At 48.2% G+C, this 20,817-nt stretch overlaps 7 protein-coding genes across 7 annotated transcripts; 4 read left to right on the top strand and 3 right to left on the bottom strand.

Moving 5' to 3' along the window:
- Positions 1-474: 474 nt before the first annotated feature.
- F4807DRAFT_60608 (ras GEF) lies at positions 475-3,566 on the top strand. The gene is made up of 4 exons (XM_048003259.1): positions 475-1,054; positions 1,133-1,336; positions 1,462-3,257; positions 3,322-3,566. The coding sequence occupies exons 1-4, from the start codon at positions 748-750 to the stop codon at positions 3,412-3,414; spliced, it is 2,400 nt and encodes a 799-aa protein (XP_047854844.1). The 5' UTR covers positions 475-747; the 3' UTR covers positions 3,415-3,566.
- Positions 3,567-3,989: 423 nt separating this feature from the next.
- On the top strand, positions 3,990-8,240 carry F4807DRAFT_422897 (Six-hairpin glycosidase). Its single transcript, XM_047997735.1, has 8 exons — positions 3,990-4,589; positions 4,653-4,691; positions 4,748-4,865; positions 4,919-5,015; positions 5,133-5,760; positions 5,814-6,273; positions 6,329-7,573; positions 7,633-8,240. The coding sequence occupies exons 1-8, from the start codon at positions 4,466-4,468 to the stop codon at positions 7,994-7,996; spliced, it is 3,075 nt and encodes a 1,024-aa protein (XP_047854843.1). The 5' UTR covers positions 3,990-4,465; the 3' UTR covers positions 7,997-8,240.
- Positions 8,241-8,557: 317 nt separating this feature from the next.
- On the bottom strand, positions 8,558-9,775 carry F4807DRAFT_422894 (OSCP-domain-containing protein). Its single transcript, XM_047997734.1, has 3 exons — positions 9,514-9,775; positions 9,063-9,380; positions 8,558-9,002 (listed from the first exon to the last, which is right to left on the bottom strand). The coding sequence occupies exons 1-3, from the start codon at positions 9,676-9,678 to the stop codon at positions 8,796-8,798; spliced, it is 690 nt and encodes a 229-aa protein (XP_047854842.1). The 5' UTR covers positions 9,679-9,775; the 3' UTR covers positions 8,558-8,795.
- Positions 9,776-9,968: 193 nt separating this feature from the next.
- Positions 9,969-13,918, top strand: F4807DRAFT_422890 (uncharacterized protein). Its single transcript, XM_047997733.1, has 5 exons — positions 9,969-10,757; positions 10,815-10,934; positions 10,988-11,254; positions 11,324-13,104; positions 13,210-13,918. Exons 1-5 carry the CDS (start codon positions 10,545-10,547, stop codon positions 13,469-13,471), a joined length of 2,643 nt encoding a protein of 880 aa, XP_047854841.1. The 5' UTR covers positions 9,969-10,544; the 3' UTR covers positions 13,472-13,918.
- A 270-nt stretch (positions 13,919-14,188) lies between these two features.
- Positions 14,189-15,516, bottom strand: F4807DRAFT_422889 (Snf7-domain-containing protein). Its single transcript, XM_047997732.1, has 3 exons — positions 15,254-15,516; positions 14,804-15,167; positions 14,189-14,667 (listed from the first exon to the last, which is right to left on the bottom strand). The coding sequence occupies exons 1-3, from the start codon at positions 15,289-15,291 to the stop codon at positions 14,440-14,442; spliced, it is 630 nt and encodes a 209-aa protein (XP_047854840.1). The 5' UTR covers positions 15,292-15,516; the 3' UTR covers positions 14,189-14,439.
- Positions 15,517-16,134: 618 nt separating this feature from the next.
- F4807DRAFT_422885 (AAA-domain-containing protein) lies at positions 16,135-18,561 on the top strand. Its single transcript, XM_047997731.1, has one exon. It carries the CDS (start codon positions 16,201-16,203, stop codon positions 18,469-18,471), a length of 2,271 nt encoding a protein of 756 aa, XP_047854839.1. The 5' UTR covers positions 16,135-16,200; the 3' UTR covers positions 18,472-18,561.
- A 628-nt stretch (positions 18,562-19,189) lies between these two features.
- On the bottom strand, positions 19,190-20,690 carry F4807DRAFT_422884 (cytochrome c-like domain-containing protein). Its single transcript, XM_047997730.1, has 4 exons — positions 20,510-20,690; positions 19,936-20,126; positions 19,784-19,878; positions 19,190-19,726 (listed from the first exon to the last, which is right to left on the bottom strand). The coding sequence occupies exons 1-4, from the start codon at positions 20,523-20,525 to the stop codon at positions 19,702-19,704; spliced, it is 327 nt and encodes a 108-aa protein (XP_047854838.1). The 5' UTR covers positions 20,526-20,690; the 3' UTR covers positions 19,190-19,701.
- Between the last annotated feature and the right edge of the window lie 127 nt (positions 20,691-20,817).

Genomic DNA, 20,817 nt, shown 5'->3' with positions numbered 1-20,817 from the left:
GAATTAATATCCGCGCTCCAGGTTAGACGGCGCAACAATCACACAGCCCTTCGTCTGGTCGATATATTCCCACCGCACCCATATCGGTGAAGCCGTCTCGCGCATTTCGTTTCGTCACTTGTCCGACCTTCCCCAAGCATCGTCAGTGTATTGTTACACTGGGCTATCTGGTCGCCTAAACCACAACGGGTGTGTAACATTGCACGATAATCCGCAACGGCTTTCAACGAGGCAGGTGTTGAACCCTATTATACCCTATTGGACCTAGGTAACTCGAGGACGGCACAACCGATCAGGACATTCCAAACTGCGTGAGCGGCTCATAGCAGACAGTTCTATAGCTCTCTCTACGTCCTCATCAATATCTTCATCCTTCCCGAACACGGCTTCTTCGATCACGGACCCTCGCCCCGATTACTAGCTATTCCGATCAGAAAATATATCCCTTGATTCCCTACCCCTCTTAAGGATCCTCTTAGATTCCTTGTCGTCGGTTCACGGCTCGATTTAATCTCTGCATAGATATCATAAACGAAGTAAACCCACCCCTTATTACACCATACATACAACTATAGTCATGAGAGCTCTTCGGTGAAGCTCCCCATGCCGACTCTACACACTAGGTTACTAATTATATGTGATCTTGATGCTCGGGTGCGCTTCTTAAGCTCATTTCCTTAAGACTCAGACCGTGCGATTTATATAGCCGAGGATCAAGTCTTGAGTTGGCCACATGCGATCGACAAAATGGAGAGCATCAACATTTCTGTCATCGGGGCCAATGGAGTCGGCAAGTCCCACTTCATACAAAGGGCGATGTCCCTACCACGCGTTCCCGGCCCCAATCCCACAACCGCGCGCATTAATATCGATAATGTGCCTTACGCCGTTACTCTATTTGAGTTGGATCTCGAGTACTTCGACGTAGATCCCGATCGGCAAATTAAGTGGCCAAAGCAGATGGGCGGTGCCATTGTACCGAGTGTAAATGGCGTTTTGCTCTTATACGATGTTACGAACAGGGAGAGCATCATAGAGTTACCTCAAACCCTAAGTAAGTCGTCGTAGACGTCGTTTTATACCCTGAACATCTACAGTGAATTTGAACATGAGCAAAGACTAAATTAAATAGATGCTCTCGTGAATTCGTCATTGCCGGCAGTCCTGGTCGCAACGAAGTGCGATAACCCAGAGAGTTCAAGGCAGATTGACACGGAGGCAGTTGCTGCGGCATGTCAGTCATGCCTTGCAACTTTTAAAACGTCCGCGAACAAACCGGAGAGCGCGAGGATAGCTTTATCTACGCTTCTTAAGGCATTGGTGTTGCGGAGCCTGGGTACGTACTAGCTCAAGGCCGTCCCTCCCCTTACTTAAAGAAATATCTGAAATAAAATCGGTCATGATACGTTAGAAGTTTATATATTCTTGAGGCTTCCTAATTCTTGCTAACGATGACTACAGAGTCGGAGGGTACGGACGGGATAGGTCCGAGGCGCAGGGCAGCTTCGGCTGCGCATCTTGATACCCAACTAGAATCATCAAACGCCCGGCCTTTAAGTCAACATAGCAAACACAGCCGCGCTAGCTCAGATATGTCACTACTCCGGGGCTTTCCAACCCAACCAGGATCGGATTACCGCTCTACAAGGTCACCTCGCGTTGATTATACGGGGAGTCATGTCACCGGCCAATTTCCAGACACTTCAGAAGACGATCCAAACCAGAGCGTTTCGAGTATGCTCCGTACGACGGGCATTAGGTTAGATCGGTCCCAGAATGCTGCCTCGTTCCTCGATGTCGAGGATTCGGATGCGGAATCTATGAGATACTCCGATGACATACCTTTGCTGCAACGAAGCGATGAATCGGTTTTTGAGAGACCGGCAAAGAAACTTGGCGTCACTTTTGACGAGTTAGTAGAACGTCTTGTTGCTCCCAAGATGTCTAGGGCAGACAACAATTTCTTGGATATTTTCCTGTGTCTGTATCGCAAGTTCTCAACGCCTGGACACCTCTTTTCGTCACTTCTATCCCGGCTGGAACGCATCAAGGACGACAAATCTGTCCATTATCTCACTAAGACGGCTACGCAACTTCGAATCATTGAGGTGATTGCAAAGTGGGTCGCGACTTATCCGGGGGACTTTGCGCGGCCTGGGACAAGAAGAAAGTTGGAGGATTTTGTGAGACACTTGTCCACAGAGCCAATCTTTTCCGCGGCCGCACAGCAAATGCGTCGAACATTAGAGTATGCTGTGATCGAGGCAGACGACACAGGTTGGGAGAAAGCTGATAGCGCCGAGGACATCATAGCAGACGAAAGCGAACTGGCTGCAAAAGATGCCTCAAGGCGCTTTGGCGATTTATCAGAAAGCATGAGCTCCCTTGGGGTTGGTGAGCCGATCGAACGCCGACCTTCAGCCAGCTCGTCTCTGCAGACGGATTCCGGGACTGGTGGAAAGATTCATTCGTTCCAATTCCATTCGTACGAGGATTATGAACGAGAGGCGGCGACAATGGTCCCTACGTATACGTTGCCCCTAACCAAATTCCGATATCATATATTCATGGACACGCAGAACGACGACATCGCGGATGAGATGACGCGTATTGATTGGGTCATGTTTTCTTCGATTCGGATACGTGACTTGGTCCGGCACGTCAGCCTATCTACCGAACAGAAGGAGAAGTGCAGAGCCATGAAGAACGTGAACCGCATGATTGCCCATTTCAACCACATTGCGGTCTGGGTTTCCAATTTGGTCCTCATGCGAGATAAAGCCAAGCATCGCGCCCAGATGCTGGAGAAATTTATGAACATCGCCCTGAAGCTAAGGCAGCTAAATAATTACAACGGTCTGGCAGCCGTGCTTGCCGGCATCAACGGAACAGCCATTCACCGTCTTTCCCAGACTAGAGCACTCGTGCCAGCAGATGTCCAAAAACGGTTTGCGAGGTTGGTACTTCTAATGGGAACCCAGAAGAGCCACTTCGCCTATCGACTCGCCTGGGAAAATTCGCCATTACCACGCATACCTTTTATTCCGTTACATCGTAGAGATCTCGTGTCAGCCGAAGAAGGTAGCATGACGCTGGTGGGGCCTCAAGGGGATCGAATAAACTGGAAGAAATTTGAGATTTTAGGAGAAATCCTCCTGCCTATCATGAAGAGCCAGGGCACTCCCTATCCAAACTTATCCAAGCATGATACGGCAAGAGAACTCATTCTAGACTGCCTGATGCCTACGGACGAAGAGGTAATACGGAATTTATTGATTACACGCCCAATTAAGCAGCATACTCACTAACTTGGTAATCTAGGACATCTATCAGCGCAGTATTCAGGTAGAATCTCCTAGCGGTGGCCCTGTGGATCCCGGGAAGAAGAAATTCCCCTGGTTTGCGAAATCATAACGACCACGTTCAGTCTCACTTATGGTCGATAAAGGATTAATTTAATGGCCAATACTAAGAAGGCATGCTTATCGGATCAACGCGGGAGTTGGTGGTAGCCGGGCGACCTTAAACCCTAACCCCTGTTTCTGAATATGACTGTTTCAAGGGTAATGGTAGATTCGACCAGATGGTATATGAGGGACGGCTTTGGTTTTCAGTGTGGCCATTTCAAGCTTTCCAAATTTCCCAGCTATCTTTTCGAATGAAGGGCCAGTTGGCAAGGACTTGGGGCTTCTGGGCTATTCTTTTATTTTCGTAGAATTAGCTCCGTTGCCGCGATTTATTTGGCGCCCGTTCTGTTTTGGTTCTAACCATGGCAAATAATGTACGGATCTCGCGTCGTAGGCTTCGATACACTATTGATATACATACGAGGTATAGAGAGCATGTAAGGTAGCAGCACAGATACCTAAGCATGTGCTTATGTGCTTGCTCAGGGATGTATACCTGCCTAATGATGTCATCACACCCAATACGCCCAATACACCCCGCACATGCTTTTATTTCCCCTCACCAGTAGGTCTATGTACAGTGCATGTATTTCTTTAACAGATTTAAGCATCTGGCGGAGATAAGGACTAATAAGTTCTTCGTACATTCGCCGTGGCCAGACCATTCATAGACCATCCAAAGAACGCAAACATGGGACCCGGCTAGCTCGCTACATCCCACACAGCTACCGACTACTAATCGACTACCAACCCAACGGCTTACCTGAATGAGATAGTCGTGGACAAGCTCTACTCGCGTACCTGATTTGATTTGATCTGATCTGCAGTTCCAGCGCTTGTCGTGTCTTGCGTTGTCACGTCTTTCCTCTTTCCCTTATTAATATCTACACATGTGCCTCTTCTTATCTTGTGCTGTCGAACTCAGTCCCAAGTTGTATTTTCCCGTATCCTACCTAATCCGTCGTGCTATCTTGTCTATCTTGCCTATCTTGCTAAATTTCGAGAGTGCTGCCTCCCGACTGATGAGCTTATGCTAAGTATCTGAGTAATCTTCAAACATGGTTGTGGTCGACAACTACGAATACCTCACCGAGGAGGAGAAGCGTCTCAAGGAGGACGGTAATCGAATCAAATACTGGAAGAAATGGGGACCTTATGTCGCTGAACGACAGTGGGCTACAGGCAAGCCTACCGAGTCAAGGAATCCCCTCTTTCCGATTCCGCCAACTGACTAGTGATGTGCAGTGAGAGAGGACTACAGTGCAGATGGTGATGCTTGGAGCCGTGAGTCCATTATTCTATACTGCATGGTACATTTGTTAACTTGCAGCGACGTACAGATTTCACTCATGATGACGCACGATCTCGAGCTTTCCGCTGGGGTGAAGATGGTATAGCTGGAGTGTCAGATACTCATGGGCTGCAGAACATCGCCTTTGCTTTCTGGAACGAGCAAGAGTCTGTATCAGGAAACACTATAGCACGAATATAGACTTACTGACAATGATTAGTCCTTTCCTCAAAGAACGATTGTTTGGTCTTGCAAACCCCCAAGGCAACCATGGTGAAAGTATCAAAGAAGCTCATTTTCACCTTGATAACACACCTGTAAGCCTTGAATACCATCGCCTATTACTATATGGGTCACGTCACTAACAATTTAAATATAGACAGTAAGAAACATCATAACCTGCCCTATTCGCGCCTTTGCTCACGTTCGTCTAGCACTCCTATATGAAATACCTCTATAAATACCCGCAAAGAGCATTTCCATACAAAGACCTCTTAGATACGAATGCCAAGAGAACGAAAACCGAGAAGGAGTATCAGATCATTGATACTGGCATATTTGACGAGGACAGATATTGGGATATTATTATTGAGACTGCGAAGGAGGCAGACGACCCTGATGAGCTCCTCTTCCGGGTCACAGCATGGAATCGAGGACCGGAACCGGCTCCTCTTCATATCATCCCTCATGTATGGTTCCGAAACACTTGGGCCTGGGGAAGGGAGACTATAGACAAGAAACCGTCTATCTCGGAGTATTCCGAGAACATGGCCAGGTCGAAGCACTGGAAGCTAGGCAACCGATACCTGTTATTGTCACCCTCGCCGGGTGTGGGAACTAGCGGAGAAGATGTGCAGCCCGAGCTCATCTACACCGATAATGACACCAACTATGAGCTTCTATACGGAGGAGAGAACAAGGTTCCTTATGTCAAGGACGCATTCCACAACTACATTGTCGATGGCAAGAAGGAGGCCGTAAACCCAGCTAGGATAGGCACCAAATGTGCGGCCTGGTTCCAATTCAACGAATCAGGGGGTGTCGCTCCCGGTGAATGCGCCGGTACGTCACTGATAACTATTGGCGTGATAGAACATACTAACCCTCTTTATTAGTTGTTCGTTTCCGATTTTCAAGAAAGAACGAGACCTATCTAGACGAAGAGATTTTTGACGATATCGTTGAAAAAAGACGAGAAGAAGCAGATGAATTCTACTACAGGATAAGTCCTTTACCGATGTCCGAAGATCTTCGTAACATCCAACGCCAGGCCTTTTCGGGCATGATGTGGTGTAAGCAATACTACCAGTTCATATGGGACCAATGGGCCAACGGCGACCCTGCTCAACCACCGCCACCACCCGAGAGGAAGGCCATCAGAAACTCGGAATGGAGACACCTATATATTGATGACATCTTGTCTATGCCGGATTCGTGGGAGTATCCCTTCTTCGCAGCCTGGGATTCCGCATTTCACTGCATACCGCTGGCTATGATCGACCCAGAATTTGCGAAGAAGCAGATTGACCTCTTCACCAGGGAATGGTATTGCCATCCAAATGGCCAGCTTCCTGCGTACGTACTTACTTTTTAGCTGTATAATTGGGTAAAACGACTGATCTCGTTATAGATATGAATGGAACTTTGGTGATGTGAACCCTCCGGTTCATGCTTGGGCTACTTTCCGGGTCTTCAAGATTGAGCGAAAGCTATATGGAAGACAAGACATTGACTTTCTTGAGAGGGTATTCCAAAAGCTGCTATTGAACTTCACCTGGTGGGTCAACCGAAAGGATATGGACGGCAAAAATGTCTTCGAGGGAGGTTTCCTCGGTCTAGACAACATCGGCCTCTTTAATCGCTCCGAGCCCTTGCCAACAGGAGGTGTTCTTGAGCAAGCAGACAGCACGGGATGGATGGCGTTCTATTCGCTATGCATGTTAAATATTGCCCTCGAGCTGGCAAAACATCGACGGATTTACGAGGATATCGCCTCGAAGTTCTTCGAACATTTCATATTTATCAGCGATGCCATGACCTTCAAACACGGCGACAAGGACGAAAAGTCCTTATGGAACGACGAAGACGGTTTCTATTACGATGCAATTTCCTGGGGTGGGCCGTGGATTCAACAACTACCCGTCCGATCTTTGGTCGGCCTGATTCCTTTGTACGCAACCCTAACTTTAGAGCCGGAACTGATCAACAAACTGCCGTCTTTCAAAAAGCGTGTGGATTGGTTCATGGAGAACCGATGCGACTTGGCAGAAAGAAATATGGCAAGTATCCGGAAGAGGGGCAAGGGTAACCGAATCCTCCTTTCGATGGTAAGCAAAGATAGGCTGGAGAAGATCTTAAAGCGTATGCTCGACGAAGATGAGTTCTTCAGCGAACATGGCATTCGATCACTTTCGAGATATCATAAAGATAACCCATATTCCATGGACGTGAATGGTCAAAAGTTCACAGTAGGATACGTACCAGGAGACTCAGACAGTGGTCTATTTGGTGGCAATAGCAACTGGAGAGGACCTATTTGGCTCTGTGTTAACTTCCTTCTCGTGGAATCCCTGCAGCGATTCTACCTATTCTACGGACCTAATTTCCAAGTAGAATGCCCTACCGGATCCGGGGAATACATGCATCTTGGACACGTCTCCGAAGAGATCCAGCACCGTCTGCAACACTTGTTCGCCCGTGGCGATGACGGACGTCGGAGCATCAACGCCGGGAACGATACATTGGACTTCGACCCAAACTGGAAAGACTACATGTGGTTCCACGAGTTCTTCGACGGCGACACTGGTCGTGGGTTGGGAGCAACGCACCAATGCGGCTGGACTGGGCTGATCGCCCGCATGATCCACGACACCGGGTAAGTTGGCTTACTTTACATGGTCACCACGTACATCCAGATGCTAACCCTTAGAATAGTATGAGCTGTCGTCTCCCGCAAACACCACGCACCCCAACAGTGGGCATGGCACATTACTTCGACGACGTCTTCCACCGGCACGTCGGAGTGGCGAACGGCTCGTCTAGGCCGCATAAGGGCCATATGCGCCGGTCTTCGACGGCAAGGTCCATTAGCGCCAGAAGCGATTTCGATGCGTCGGTCAATGGCGAAGAGTTCGATGTCCGCAGCGAGGCACCGGATGACCCGGAGCGACAGGCCGCGAGGCGGGAGGCAGATGAGCATTTGAAGAATTATGTCTCGGAGCAGTTGCAGAGGGTCAAGGACCATGATGATGCGTTTGGTAGGTATGCTGACGTAGATGAATATGAGACGCAGGTTTAAGGGGTGTTGTGTTAGGGATCTGGGGTTCAGGGGGGAGAGCTTAGACAGAAGGGTTGGCTCCAACAGAGTGGAATGGAAGAGGGCCTAGAGGACAGAAGAGAAGAGAAGAGACCTGACTTGCTTGCTTGAAGAGCCTAGAGGATACACAGGCGGATATACATTGGTAGGCTGCATACAGATACAAGTACAGATAAATGGTAGAAGGAATACGAGATTACGAACTTAATGAGATTATAGATGATTGGGTGATGTGAAGATTTCTTGGTATACCTAGGTAAAGGCGCTTGAAGCCTAATTGAACTATGTAGGATGTGATCGAGCGCTCAGCTATTTTATTCCATGGCACTGCGGCTGGTAGGTACATGGCTTATGTCCCTACTTGAAGTTAACTTACTACCTTCTTCCAGTCTACTATACTACGTGAGTATATAGGTAGCATTGGGCTAAAAGGAAGCAAGAGAAGTAATATGGATATGCACTAGATATGGTCTACTCTCCTTGAGAAACCCCGTTACGCTGTAGGGCTACCTCCTTATACTGATGTTAGTACACCAATATTGCTTTGACAACGCCTATGTGTAGAAGACCTTGGCTTCTTCTATATTAGTACTTCGTTTAAGTAGGTAAAAATGTTCTCGATTACGTAGGTAGTTCTATGAACGGACGGCCGGAAATGGGGGACGAATGCTTCCTCTATTTTACGAGCCTATGCACAAATGGTATCTCAACGGAGAACCAACCTTCCCGTTGCAAATCGTCTCTCCGTAGCAGCTCCCTCGCTCGCACAAAAGAGAATAGTTTACAGAGTGTCCGTGAGGAGCTTGTTCATCTTGGCAAGCTTGGATGAGACGGAGAGATCGATTGTCCTGTCACCAATTTCCACGACAAGTCCACCAACGATGTCCGGGTTGACTTTGTTGGTGACCTTCAACTTCTTGCCCTGTCCAACGTATTGAGACTTGGAGACGGCAGACTCTAGGCGGGAGAGAATTTTGTTGTCCAATTGCTATGATTCATTAGCATATTCCTGGGCCTTTATACAGATTCCAACTTAAGAATAACGTACCTGGGCGCTGGTAACGATTAACTCAACCTCTCCTCGGGACGCGCTCATGATCTGGGCAAACTTCTCGCAGATTCCCTCGAGAATTCCAAAGCGGTTGTTCTCAGCAAGAGCCGCGAGGAAGTTCTTGACAGTTTCGTTCGCACTCGCGGCGCCCACGTTCTTCTGTAACTCGGCGACGATGGAGCTCTTGTCCTTGTCGGAAAGGGTGGGATTGCTTAGGATTGCGGCGAGCCTGGCATCTTTGGAGACGAGATCGCCTAGGGTGCTCAGAGCCTTTGCTGTCGGGTCAAGGGAGGAAGACTTCACGGCCGCCGTGTACTAAATAGCTCACTGGTCAACACAGCTCGTTTTATAACTGTTCAAAGCCTTCTCCCTAGATTTATTCCCCCCAATTGTAGTCCTCCAAAATCTCCAATAACAAGTACCAAGCTCCGAAAGAGGATTGACATACCAGGGCAGTGGCATAGGTACCGTCGAGACCGTAGACGGCGACGGGGGGTTTGACTGTTTGAGTAGAGGCGGCAGCGGCAGCGGCGTAAGAACGCATGGGAACCCGGGCAAGGGACCGCTGAGGAGCCGCAGCCCGAATTGAGCGGATTGCCTGTCGGGACAGCATGACGGCGAGGATGGGTTGGGTGCTGGATTCGAAGGGATTAAATGTGGTCGTTTCTCAAGCTCGGCTTCAATGAGGTTTCTAAGTCTGTAAGAAATCCAACCGGCGACTTTAGCGGGCCAACCTTACCCGATGTGGGTCTTAAGCATCTTCTGAAAATTGTAGTAATTGTGAACACTGAGCCACATGTCGTGCCACAACACTTTGTGGCTAGGTATGCGTTTGACTCGGCATCCATGCAACGTCGGGCACTTAAGGTTTTGGGAATGACCAATAATTCTCCTTACTTCGCCTTCGTGTCCATTCCTTCATCCTTCGTCATTGGTATAAGCATATAGGTACCTAGGTACGGATACCGCATGACTCCGCCTTCCACCTTTGGTTTTATGGGTCCAAGCGCCCAGCGACTTACCTTTCTTAACAGCCCGAATCTCATTCAGATTCGAATCTTGATCTCTCTCACCGTCAAACATCTTCCAAGACAAGAAGAACCATTTTTCTTGGGCGCGTTTTCTCCCCGCTCAACACAAGTGTTCTTTTTCGCCGTCGCCCTACTTAGAGGGCTTTTGACTTGATTGATTCTTCTCTAGGTATACACACTATTGTGACGCCCACTATCTACCTAGGAACATTTTCCGTCCAATTCTCACATTTTCATCACTATCACCTGCAACAGCAAAATCATTTGCCCTGATCGGTTTGACCGCATTTCAGGTTTTTAATAGACCAAGACGCAGATCGCGTTTGGATACATGAGATGCAATAGCCTGCCATTGTAGCCATCACATCTTTCTTTCACTTCAAGGTTGTACCAGTATCACTCACAGGACCCCTACTTTTTTCACGGTAAGGTTAGGATTACTGTCGTGATGACGAGAGAACGGAAGAAAGTCCCGGCGCCGACCCGTGGCGTGCGGGCTCTAACTCGTCGCGCGAAGATGGATAAACAACACCAGTTACAACAGCAACATGATGACAGATGGCGGAACTTGAATCCTCACAAGAACCCGCCCAAGATGAAACACAAGACAACCTTTGAGTTGGTCGAGAACTCAGACAAGAAGAAGAAACTCGAATGCGAGGTAGCCACACGCTGTATAAAAAAGGCGACAACTGCAGACAATGCTAACTGTCAACAGATTACTACCGACAGAAATCCACCCCCGGGTTTTGAATTCGTTCCCATAGGACACCCAGCACTATCTCACATGTGTAAGGAGATATCCAGAGAACAAGATGCCATGATATTCATCGTCTCTGTGCGTATCGCTATCTCACCATACTCGATGATTTACTAACATGGTTGCCTTAGGACCGCGAGAATCCGAATGCCCTCGAGCACCATATGAACCGAGTTGGTTACCATTATCGGCAAACGATTGTCGAACAAGCCCGCGAGAAGTTGGTAGCTATTGGAAAATCTATCCAAGTCCCAAAACCTCGCAAACCTGGCGAACCGGAACCGATCCCCAAAAACCAAGAGGAAATCGATGCCCAAGCTGATAATGTTCTAAGAGACCTTTTTCCAAGAATTCCTCATACGGACCGACGCGAGATCATTCAACATGCTTTTCGAAAAGTACGTTTCTATTCTCTACAATCCACATTTCTCTTCTGATGTACTAGTACTGACCTTTCCGCAATGCAGGATGGTAAATTCCATGGAGAGTCTAGAGTTGGCATGGTTAAAGAACTGACCTTAGCACGTCGTGTTCAACTCGCTGCGCTTGCTCACATTAGGCACACTCATACTCGTTATGATGAGTTATTAAAAGAGGCTGGTTGGGCTAACGCTCGAAAAGCTGTAGAAAAGCCGTGCCTAGATGTCATCGTCAAGTGGCGAGGAGATGAAGAAACCGGCCGCGACCAGCTGGATGAGATTCTTCGTGAAGTCATTGAGATCACAGATACCGAGGATTCCGAGGATGAGAATCCCATTGTAGAGCCTACCCCGGCTCCTCGCGCTAGCGTGATACCTACTGGAGTATCATCGAGGTACACAACGGATCTAACACATATGGTACCAGCTGATCATCAGTCACCTCGTCAGGCTCGAAGACGTGATCAATCCGTCCCAGGTGCCCCTACGTCATCCAAACAGAAAGCTCTTGCAAGAGCTGAGAAAAGGAGCACTCGGAAGACACAGCGATTCAGGAGATACGCTGCTGCTGCTGAGGCTCTCGCAGGCTCAGCGAATCAGACAAGTCATGACTATGATTCGAATGCGGCTCCCGTTCGTTTCTCTCCCGTTCCAGCGGATTTAACTGGGAGCCCCCATTCTGTTCAGATGCTTGATTACAGCCGCGAGCCAACAGTGGCGGCGCGCGGTACTCCTCACATGGAGCGTGGACCTCAACATTTTGAAGTGCGATCGGGTCTGCAGCGTTTGAATGTCCGTTCTCGGAATGAGAGGATGCCCACAATTCCTCACGATTATCCGGAGGTCAATATGCAAGACTCGCCTCAACGAGTGTATAACCCGGAAAGCCATAGACCCAAAGTTGGGCATGTACCAGCAAACTACGACCACCCGCAGGCTGCGCCCTCGACGGTAAGACATGGATTACAGGACATGTTATTACAGTCTATTGAGCCCGCATCTCAGGATGCTCCCCGGCAACCATATGAGGTTCTTCATACCTCATATGGTTCGCCTCGCCGCTTTGTAGAAGCGCCCCGTATCCTCCCTCGAGCCATTCATGAACCCGCGGACTCTATTCCCCGCCTTCGGTCACCCCCGATCATGAGTAATGGTAATGAGTTGATAGCAGAGCGCCATCGTCGTACCGATTATCCTTCTAAGCATGGCGATGCATCTACCGGACCGGCATTTATCAAACTCAATCGCCACCATTTTGGTGATGATCATCCAGGCGTGCCTGCTGGATTTCCCCCAGATTGGCGTCGTCCTATTGATGTGGGTTTGTACCGCAACCCTCCAGTTCATGGTGAGGGAATGGCACACTACGATGGCGATGCCAGGACAAACCCGATTATTATTGATGATGATGCGCATTACCGACCTCGTCCAGTGTTTGAGGTGCGACGACACCCTAGCGGAGACTACCATGCTCCCCTTTCAAGGCAGGCAGAGGTAATCCCTCACTCTCCTATTCGAAGAGAGACCCGCCTCCAAGATGAACCGCAAGTCGTATATGTTGATACGCCCACTGCTCGGCCGAGAAGCACGGTTGATTATCATGGCTCAGCTCACCCTCTCAGTCATAGATTCAATCCGTATCAGAAGCCAGACGGCCATAGAGTACCGATGTCGGAGCTACGACGTCCTGTTGACGCTTCTGTGCACCATGAGCCTAGTTATCCCAGAGAACCAATGCGTAACCATCACCAAACCCTTGGGCGGGTAAGATCGCCTATTAACACGTTCCGAGAAATGCGGTCCGTTGTGGGGCCAGATCGCCCTAACGTGTAAGTGAACATAATTAAAGATGAAAGTCATACTCTGTCTATGTTATGGGCATTTTGTAGTATCTAGTCTTTTACATGTCTTAACACGAGCTAATATGAATGTAGGCGCTACGCAAACAATTCACACCATTTCCAAGAGCGCTCGGAGTTTGCGCCTTTACCGAGCATGGAACAAGATCGACGAGACGTTCGATATTACAGATTAGGAGAACATCGTGAGGTTGTACATCCTCAGATGGAGTATGAACCCAACCACCACCAATCTCATCTGATCCCTCCTCCACCCCCGGAACATTACGTGGAACGTTACGGGTCTCCACTCCGACAGCAGGTTGCTGAACGTCGCATGGTCTATGTCGACCGTTAATCCTGTGTCGGCGTTGATGAGTTATAGATCGAGCTACGAATTTCCTTGATCCTGATAATGAGGTTGACCAATAGACGGACACTGGACAGCATAACAAAGGAAAAAACGGCGTCGGCATGATTTGGACTAAGTCACATTTGAGATACCCTTTGGCATTGATCGATTTCCCAAGCATCACTGCACAGCCAGGCGTTATTGGCATTTGCATCACGACAAAAGGCGCATAATCGGCACTTAGGCTAGAAGGCTAAGGAGTTAAAGGATTGCATTTTCAGCTTTGGCTAACAAGGTGTGTCGTCCCCAGCTAACAAGGGACAACACACCTTGCCCATCACCAACCAACGCCCTTTATTTGGAACTATTGACAATACAATGGCAACGGAACAATAGTGTGGAATGGAGCCTACCTAGATACAAGCTGAGCAATGAACATTTGCATATGAACACTTTGATTAGTTCTTAAAATTGTGAAGGTATACAGTATTTATGGTTTAATATGATGCTTGTAAGCGACAACCGAGGTATAAAGCGTAGTTGATGCTATCTTGTATCATCCACTTGGGAGTAGGTAGGTATAGAGTATATGGAGTATATAGGTCTTATGAATTAATCGTCTAGGTACTACTACTAGGTAGATTTGAGATAAGACAGGTTTACACATCAGATACATAGGCCTTTTACAAACACCTATTTCTAGCACAATCAGCAGGTAGAGCATAAGATATTGGATGAGTTTCCATTGTCTATTCATTGATTATGATAGCCGAAGCAGCCAACCGTCTTCATGATGCTATTCTATATCACCCTTAAGGTAAACGCCCAAGTTCCAAATCAAAACCGCTCCAAGGGGTACCACCTCGTACTATACACCCGAGATTTCCAACAATTGCTCGTGTTCCGTCCTCGATTATGTAGGGTTGCTCCGTACCTAGTTATATATCTGTGCGCTTCGGCTAGCGGTGCCTAGTTCATGCGGCAAGCATCGCTCTTCGTTCTTGTTCGGGTTCTTGCTCCTGAGGAGCTGCTGCTGCTTGCTGCTCCGTGACCGCGGCCTTGGGTATCTTATTCAGCTTGGTAACCGGTACGTTCGGCAGCGGCGCCGGCCCGTTGACTTCTAGCTCGAGAGCGGCGAGCTCGTCTTCGACTTCGTCCTCGTCCTGGTTTGTTATCCTGCCTCCTAGCATCTCGCTTACTTCCTGTAAAACAGAGACGGGTGTATATTAGCGCGACAGATTCCATAAGTGGAATAAGGGGGTATACGGAGATAAGGATATAAGGGAGAGGAGAGCGATAGGGAGGTAGGTAAGTAGATTGTATAAATTGACCACGTACCTTCTGGTAGGCAATAGCATCGGCAGTCTCGCCCATCAGCTTCTCGACGTGCTCGACGCCGCCCATCTCGGCGTGGATCTCCTTCAGGACCTTGGTGCCCTCCTGCAGGCCGAAGACGACGTCCTTCTGGATGAGGGCGAACTCGACGCTGCGCGTCAGCTGCTCGAGCTGGGCCAGCTGCGCGTCCGTCTTCTCGAGCAGCGACTCCTGGTACTTCTTGCGGCGCAGGGCGAGCAGCGCGCGCTTCTTGTCGCCGGCGGCGAGCATCTGCCGCGCCACCGCCGTCTCCTTGTCCGTCAGCACCGTGATGCGCCGCTGGTACTGGTGCAGCTTGTCGCGCTGGAGTTTGAGGTCGAGGATCGCTCTGTTTTTGTTTTAAGTGAACTTTGTTAATTTTCTTCAGGTGATGATGGTGTGTAAGGGGGGTGAATGAGAAAAAAGGGGACGAACTTGTCCTGGGCGGTTACTCTGCTCTGCTGGTTGCCCATGATCGCCGTACCCTGGAATCTATCGTGGGATCCGAAGCGCGCATTGTCCAGAGGTATTTGTGTGCTTAGATAGGTAATTCACAGGCGAACGCCCAGTAGAAAGGCCGCCTGCTTCGTAATAAGATCCGATATGGTGAGCCTTTTAAGAAGCATGTGTTAAGGAGAGAGGTGCGTGTGTACGTGTACGGCAGGAGGGAAGGACGTCGATGGCATTGCGAGTTTGGAAGGTGGGCATGGGACATGGGTTGGCTTATCGATTGCAGGGAAGAGGCACATTGTACCTTGTATATCGTGCAATGACGCACATCATGTTATTCGGCAACTATCTGATGCTCTAAGGCAACAGAATTCACCCTTCTAAACCTTGTGTCCATGTGGAAACCTCAGTTAAGATGAACTCATTATATATACGCTTCCTATTACTATTATGCGAGAAGGTTTTATGAAAGGAATGCAAAATTTCGTCAAATAATGGGGTTCTAATGTTGTTGTTGTACCTACCTACTTGAATGCAGAGATGTTTGCTGTACGTCCGGTATTCATCAAACTGATTGGTATAAGGTACAACAAGTAGATGTAATCTTGGTACGATATATATCCTTTCTATTGATAGAAGGCACGATCTACATAGGTCCAGTTTAGCTCGATAGGACATCATTTAATACTAAACGGAAAATAACTGTACTTCATAACTCTTTTCTTTGGTGAGAACCCACTCCAATCCGTCAGGGCATTGATGCACTCTAAATGCATTAATCTCAGTATAGTAATAAAGAGACCCACTTTATTTTCAAAGGTCAAAAAGTTCTGATTCAATCCAAGAATTTCTCAACATACAACGACGTCCATCTTTCCATGACATTCATTCAGTTTTCTCACTTGCTACCTAGCAGGTAGCCCATAGCCACAATGCCTCCAAAGTCACTTCACGGCATAGATCGTGACGTCTACCAAATTATCAGAAAACTTGAGGATGACCATGAGCGCAATAACTCCGATAAGGACGGGAGCAAGCCACTGAAGTTTACTATATCTGGCGTCTACGACTCTATCAAGCGCTCCAACTCCAGTCTCGGGCGTTTAAAAAAGCGACCACTAGAAGACTCTATTGAGAGAGTCCTCCGCATACGGAAAGAAGAACGAAAGGAAGAAGACGAAGAAGAGGCTTTAGAGGAAGCTTCCATGGACTCGCCAAAACCCAAGGAACGAGACTATTTTATGCTGAACAAGCAAATGACCAAATCCTGGGATGTACCCAGGAACCACTTAGGGACACCCCCAGAAGCAAGCAACATATGTGGTACCGCCCCAAGAGTTGATACGACCGCGGGATCAACCACTGTCGAGAGACAGCCTAATGGAGAAGCTAGATCGAAAAGGCGAAAGTACGAAAAACCTAAAGAGGATCGCACTCCTCCCAGCGACGTCTCTCTACTCGATCTCGGTGGTATGGATGACGCTATCAGAGTTCTCGCTGAATCAGTTACCTTTCCTATGCGATTTCCGGAAATCTGCTTAGAAAACGATTTAGAGGCTACTCGAGGCGTTCTGTTACATGGACCACCCGGCTGTGGAAAGACCATGCTCGCGAACGCTTATGCTGCCTCGCTTGGCGTGGCGTACATACCGGTTTCGGCTCCTTCGCTAGTCGCTGGTATGTCCGGCGAGTCTGAGAAGAAGATTAGAGAACTATATGATGAAGCAAAATCACTTGCGCCGTGTCTCATCTTCATCGACGAGATTGATGCTATTATGGGGAAGAGAGAAAATGCGCAGAGGGAGATGGAAAAAAGAATAGTGGCGCAGATGTTAACCTGCATGGATGACTTGGCACCCCAAAAATTGGGAGGCAAGTTTGTCGTGACATTGGCCGCGACGAATCGACCAGACAGCATTGACCCGGCTCTTCGAAGAGCAGGACGATTTAACCGAGAGATAAGTCTTGGTATACCGAACGAAGCCTCCCGTGAGGCTATTCTACGAAAGATGCTGTGTAACAGCAAAGTTTCATCAGATTTTGACTACAAACTAATAGCGAAGAGAACCCCTGGCTTCGTCGGTGCCGATTTGAAGGACGTCGTTTCTGTTGCCAAGAACGAAATGGTCAGAGCTACTATGTCCGAGCTGGCATATGCTGGATCTGAAGAGATGGACCTTGATCCAGAGCTCGACGTTGACCTTGAGCCGAACGTCAATCCGGATCAAAATATCTCGCCAGGACTTCGGCTACATCTTTCAATAATGTCGGCTCCTACTGAGGCCGTGTCTAAAGATAAGCTTATGCTCACAATGGAACATATGCTTAGCGCGATCGAGAAAGTCCAACCGTCTAGTAAGAGGGAAGGCTTCACTACGATTCCGGATACAACTTGGGCACATATCGGCGCTCTTCACGACGTTCGGAAGCAACTCATGCTCTCTATAGTAAAGCCTATCCAGAGCCCAGAACGATTCATCAACAAGGGTCTTGAGGCTCCCTCGGGCGTGCTTTTATGGGGACCCCCTGGATGTGGTAAAACTCTACTAGCGAAAGCAGTAGCAAACGAGTCAAAGGCAAATTTTATCTCCGTTAAGGGCCCGGAACTTCTGAACAAGTATGTGGGCGAATCAGAACGCTCGGTCCGTCAGGTATTCAGCCGGGCGCGCTCATCTGCTCCGTGTATTCTATTTTTTGATGAGCTGGATGCTTTAGTACCCCGGCGTGATGGGAGCGGATCCGACGCCAGCGCAAGAGTTGTTAATCAGCTTTTGACGGAGCTCGACGGCATTAATAGTCGGTTAGGTGTCTACGTTGTTGGGGCTACAAACCGACCGGATATGATCGATCCAGCTATCCTACGCCCTGGTCGATTAGGAACAAATATCTTCGTGGACCTTCCCGACGCAGATGGACGAGTTGATATTCTGAAAACTCGCATGAGGCGTCTATTGCCCTCTTACACGGATCATGACACCTTGGAAGCTGTGGCTCGCGACCCACGGTGCACTGGATTCAGCGGTGCCGATATAGATAACCTACACGTGGCAGCCGGTCAGGCTGCGGTGGAGCGCGCTGATGTTAGCGGTCCGGACGTGCTCACCCCTGAGGACTGGGAAGCTGCTCTTAGGAAGATCAAGCCCAGCGTATCCCTTGGTCACTCGACTAAGTTTAGAGAGCTGAAAGACCTAGGTTGGGACTGATTTGCAATACCCTATGCCATGAAAGCAAAACGATACCATATAATCTAAGAGATTTGATCATAACTTCATATGACTCGAGAGCATTGAATCGTGATCGGTCTTCGCCGTGAACCTGAGAAGCCCAGCATGGATTATATTACACTTAACCTTTTGAGTAACTAACATGAGTCGATGCCAATTTTGACCCTAATGCTATGTGAGCAAATCAATTTTTAAAATAATACCAACCCACGTACTCTGCCAAGTACATGTCAAACAAACTTCTATAAATAATTATAGAGATATTTCGATACTAACGCTAGATGTGTTGTATGAATAGTGGGTATAATTCAAGCTCAACTTCATTGGTCAATGGACTAATGGTACTCGACCCATACAAGACAGCACCATACTAATCTAATGTCAAAATATTTTCAAATCCAATTTGACAGAGTCAAACAGGTGTGTAGGCCAGTATCTAATAAGTTTTTAACAAGGTTATTATCACCGCTCATTCGAGTATGTGAAATGCTTACACCGCATATTACCTATACAGAACTGCTTAATTCTGGTTGGTTGAAATGCTCGGTTTTATTCCACAACAGGCATGGTTCTGAAACTACGTGAACTCTAATTGGTCATGCTTTGGGTGGATTTATACAGGTAATATCCAATATCATGGATTGCCTTCTTAAACCCCCTGGCGCTATGTAATAGTCTACTACATATTGTCCTTCATTCTACTTCGAACCTTTCTCTTTGGACACACGTTGCCTTTATTAGTCTTTACATCGCCGGTTCCCCCCTTGTTTGCCACGGAAGAATCAATGATACTGCGCTACAAGCTACGATGGTGGAGTGGGTCTTCAAGAGGCAATAAGAGCTAATTATCGTCTTGGTTCTGAATAGATCCTTACGTTATCATCATCAACAACTACGTCATATACAGCAGCACAATAATTTGGCCAGGGGGGCAATTCCAAGGAACAAACCAGGATTATTGGTCTTTGAAACATGCGCATTATGTTCAAGTATTTGCAACACATTATATTCAATCCAAGCCTCCGCACGAAAGCCTGAACTCCTAGTACTCCGACCAGGTATATGCTGCTCTGAAAGAAGGGGAGATGGGTATGTGTTCGCACCACGGCGGGTGGAAAAACGGTCTAGTAGTCTGTCTATAAGTACAACTGGCCGGTCCTGTCTATGCAATCATGATTGTATTGGTACACGTCTGTTTCGTAACTTCGTCTATGCCGTAGCCTCCTTCAAGAAACTATCAATAGGGTTAGTATTAGGGCTGCTGACTTTCTCAGGAGTATCTGCAACTCACGTAATAAGATCATTCCGGTCCTTGTCCTTCTTGAGACCACCGAAGGCCATCTTGGTACCAGGAATGTACTTCTTGGGGTTCTCTAGGTAGTCGAACTGATGGAGAAGTTAGCAAAGTTGTCCGGGAGTTAGACACCTCCGGATGTCACATACCAAAGTCTTCTCGTCCCAGGTAATACCCTTCTGCTTGTTGGCGTCTGTGTAGGCGAAACCCTCAACCTGACCGGTCTTACGACCGAAGAGACCGTGCAGCGCAGGGCCGACCTTGTTACCCTCGCCCTCTTTCAAAGTGTGGCATTGAGCGCATCGGGTCTTGAAGAGACCGGCACCCTTCTTGGCGTCACCTAGTTAATAGACATGTTAGCTAAGGTATTCTAGCGCCATAGTAAGTGCCCATGATCTAGGATATGGGTTTCAAGGCCAGAGAACCACTCCACGTCGACGCCAAATCATTTGCGGCCTTGAAAACCTTTGTGCGACTGCGTTACAGGCAAGCCGACGTAGCTCCGTAAATAGCGCACGCCGCTGTAACTTTCCTGGGCACCAGATCGCAAGGGATAAATAAGCCCGGAACAAATGCCCGATATGAAATGTATGGGAATATTGTATCCCTCAGAGACATATCGTAGTCGTACAGACAGTGGTGGTGGTTCAATGGCTCGAAGACGGTGACGTGTTGACTTTCTCATGAGGCGAAATCAGGGAATATGCAAGTAGCTAGACCTACCAGGAGCAGAAGGCATTTTGTCGTTTTGGTAGAAAACTGAAAGGACAGAGAGAGAGTATTAATGATTAAGCGCGGCGAGTGAACGCAGGTATGCTGTCGCAAGTAGAACGAGAGTTGATCGTCTAAGTAAAGTGCACTGAGGTTTGTATGAGGACAGGAGAAGGGAAAAGAAAAAAAATCGGCGCAAGGCGTTCTGGGAAATTTTAAGGCGATGAGCTCAGCGTTCAGGGCAATTCGGCAAGGTAGTACGGAAATTTTAGCCACAATGTGGCTCGTGACGAGCACTTTCCGACCAATAGGGTTGAAGT

Source organism: Annulohypoxylon truncatum (genome assembly GCF_022578515.1).
Source record: "Annulohypoxylon truncatum strain CBS 140777 unplaced genomic scaffold F4807scaffold_13, whole genome shotgun sequence".
NCBI classification, from domain to species: domain Eukaryota; kingdom Fungi; phylum Ascomycota; class Sordariomycetes; order Xylariales; family Hypoxylaceae; genus Annulohypoxylon; species Annulohypoxylon truncatum.
Note: the sequence above shows the minus strand (reverse complement) of the source record. Positions and strands in the feature narration are given on the sequence as shown.

Coding starts and splice junctions, on each gene's coding strand:
- F4807DRAFT_422897 (XM_047997735.1), top strand. CDS start 4,466: ATGGTTGTGGTCGACAACTACGAATACCTCACCGAGGAGGAGAAGCGT. Junction 4,692..4,747: donor AGATGGTGATGCTTGGAGCC/GTGAGTCCATTA, acceptor AGCGACGTACAG/ATTTCACTCATGATGACGCA. Junction 5,761..5,813: donor CGCTCCCGGTGAATGCGCCG/GTACGTCACTGA, acceptor CCTCTTTATTAG/TTGTTCGTTTCCGATTTTCA.
- F4807DRAFT_60608 (XM_048003259.1), top strand. CDS start 748: ATGGAGAGCATCAACATTTCTGTCATCGGGGCCAATGGAGTCGGCAAG. Junction 1,055..1,132: donor AGAGTTACCTCAAACCCTAA/GTAAGTCGTCGT, acceptor TAAATTAAATAG/ATGCTCTCGTGAATTCGTCA. Junction 3,258..3,321: donor TGATGCCTACGGACGAAGAG/GTAATACGGAAT, acceptor TTGGTAATCTAG/GACATCTATCAGCGCAGTAT.
- F4807DRAFT_422884 (XM_047997730.1), bottom strand. Junction 19,879..19,935: donor CCTGGGACGAGAAGACTTTG/GTATGTGACATC, acceptor CTTCTCCATCAG/TTCGACTACCTAGAGAACCC. Junction 19,727..19,783: donor GACCGGAATGATCTTATTAC/GTGAGTTGCAGA, acceptor CCCTATTGATAG/TTTCTTGAAGGAGGCTACGG.
- F4807DRAFT_422889 (XM_047997732.1), bottom strand. CDS start 15,291: ATGGGCAACCAGCAGAGCAGAGTAACCGCCCAGGACAA. Junction 15,168..15,253: donor AGAGTAACCGCCCAGGACAA/GTTCGTCCCCTT, acceptor AAACAAAAACAG/AGCGATCCTCGACCTCAAAC. Junction 14,668..14,803: donor ATGCTATTGCCTACCAGAAG/GTACGTGGTCAA, acceptor TCTGTTTTACAG/GAAGTAAGCGAGATGCTAGG.
- F4807DRAFT_422885 (XM_047997731.1), top strand. CDS start 16,201: ATGCCTCCAAAGTCACTTCACGGCATAGATCGTGACGTCTACCAAATT.
- F4807DRAFT_422890 (XM_047997733.1), top strand. CDS start 10,545: ATGACGAGAGAACGGAAGAAAGTCCCGGCGCCGACCCGTGGCGTGCGG. Junction 10,935..10,987: donor CCATGATATTCATCGTCTCT/GTGCGTATCGCT, acceptor TGGTTGCCTTAG/GACCGCGAGAATCCGAATGC. Junction 13,105..13,209: donor GGGCCAGATCGCCCTAACGT/GTAAGTGAACAT, acceptor ATATGAATGTAG/GCGCTACGCAAACAATTCAC.
- F4807DRAFT_422894 (XM_047997734.1), bottom strand. CDS start 9,678: ATGCTGTCCCGACAGGCAATCCGCTCAATTCGGGCTGCGGCTCCTCAG. Junction 9,381..9,513: donor GTACCTATGCCACTGCCCTG/GTATGTCAATCC, acceptor TGAGCTATTTAG/TACACGGCGGCCGTGAAGTC. Junction 9,003..9,062: donor TAATCGTTACCAGCGCCCAG/GTACGTTATTCT, acceptor AATGAATCATAG/CAATTGGACAACAAAATTCT.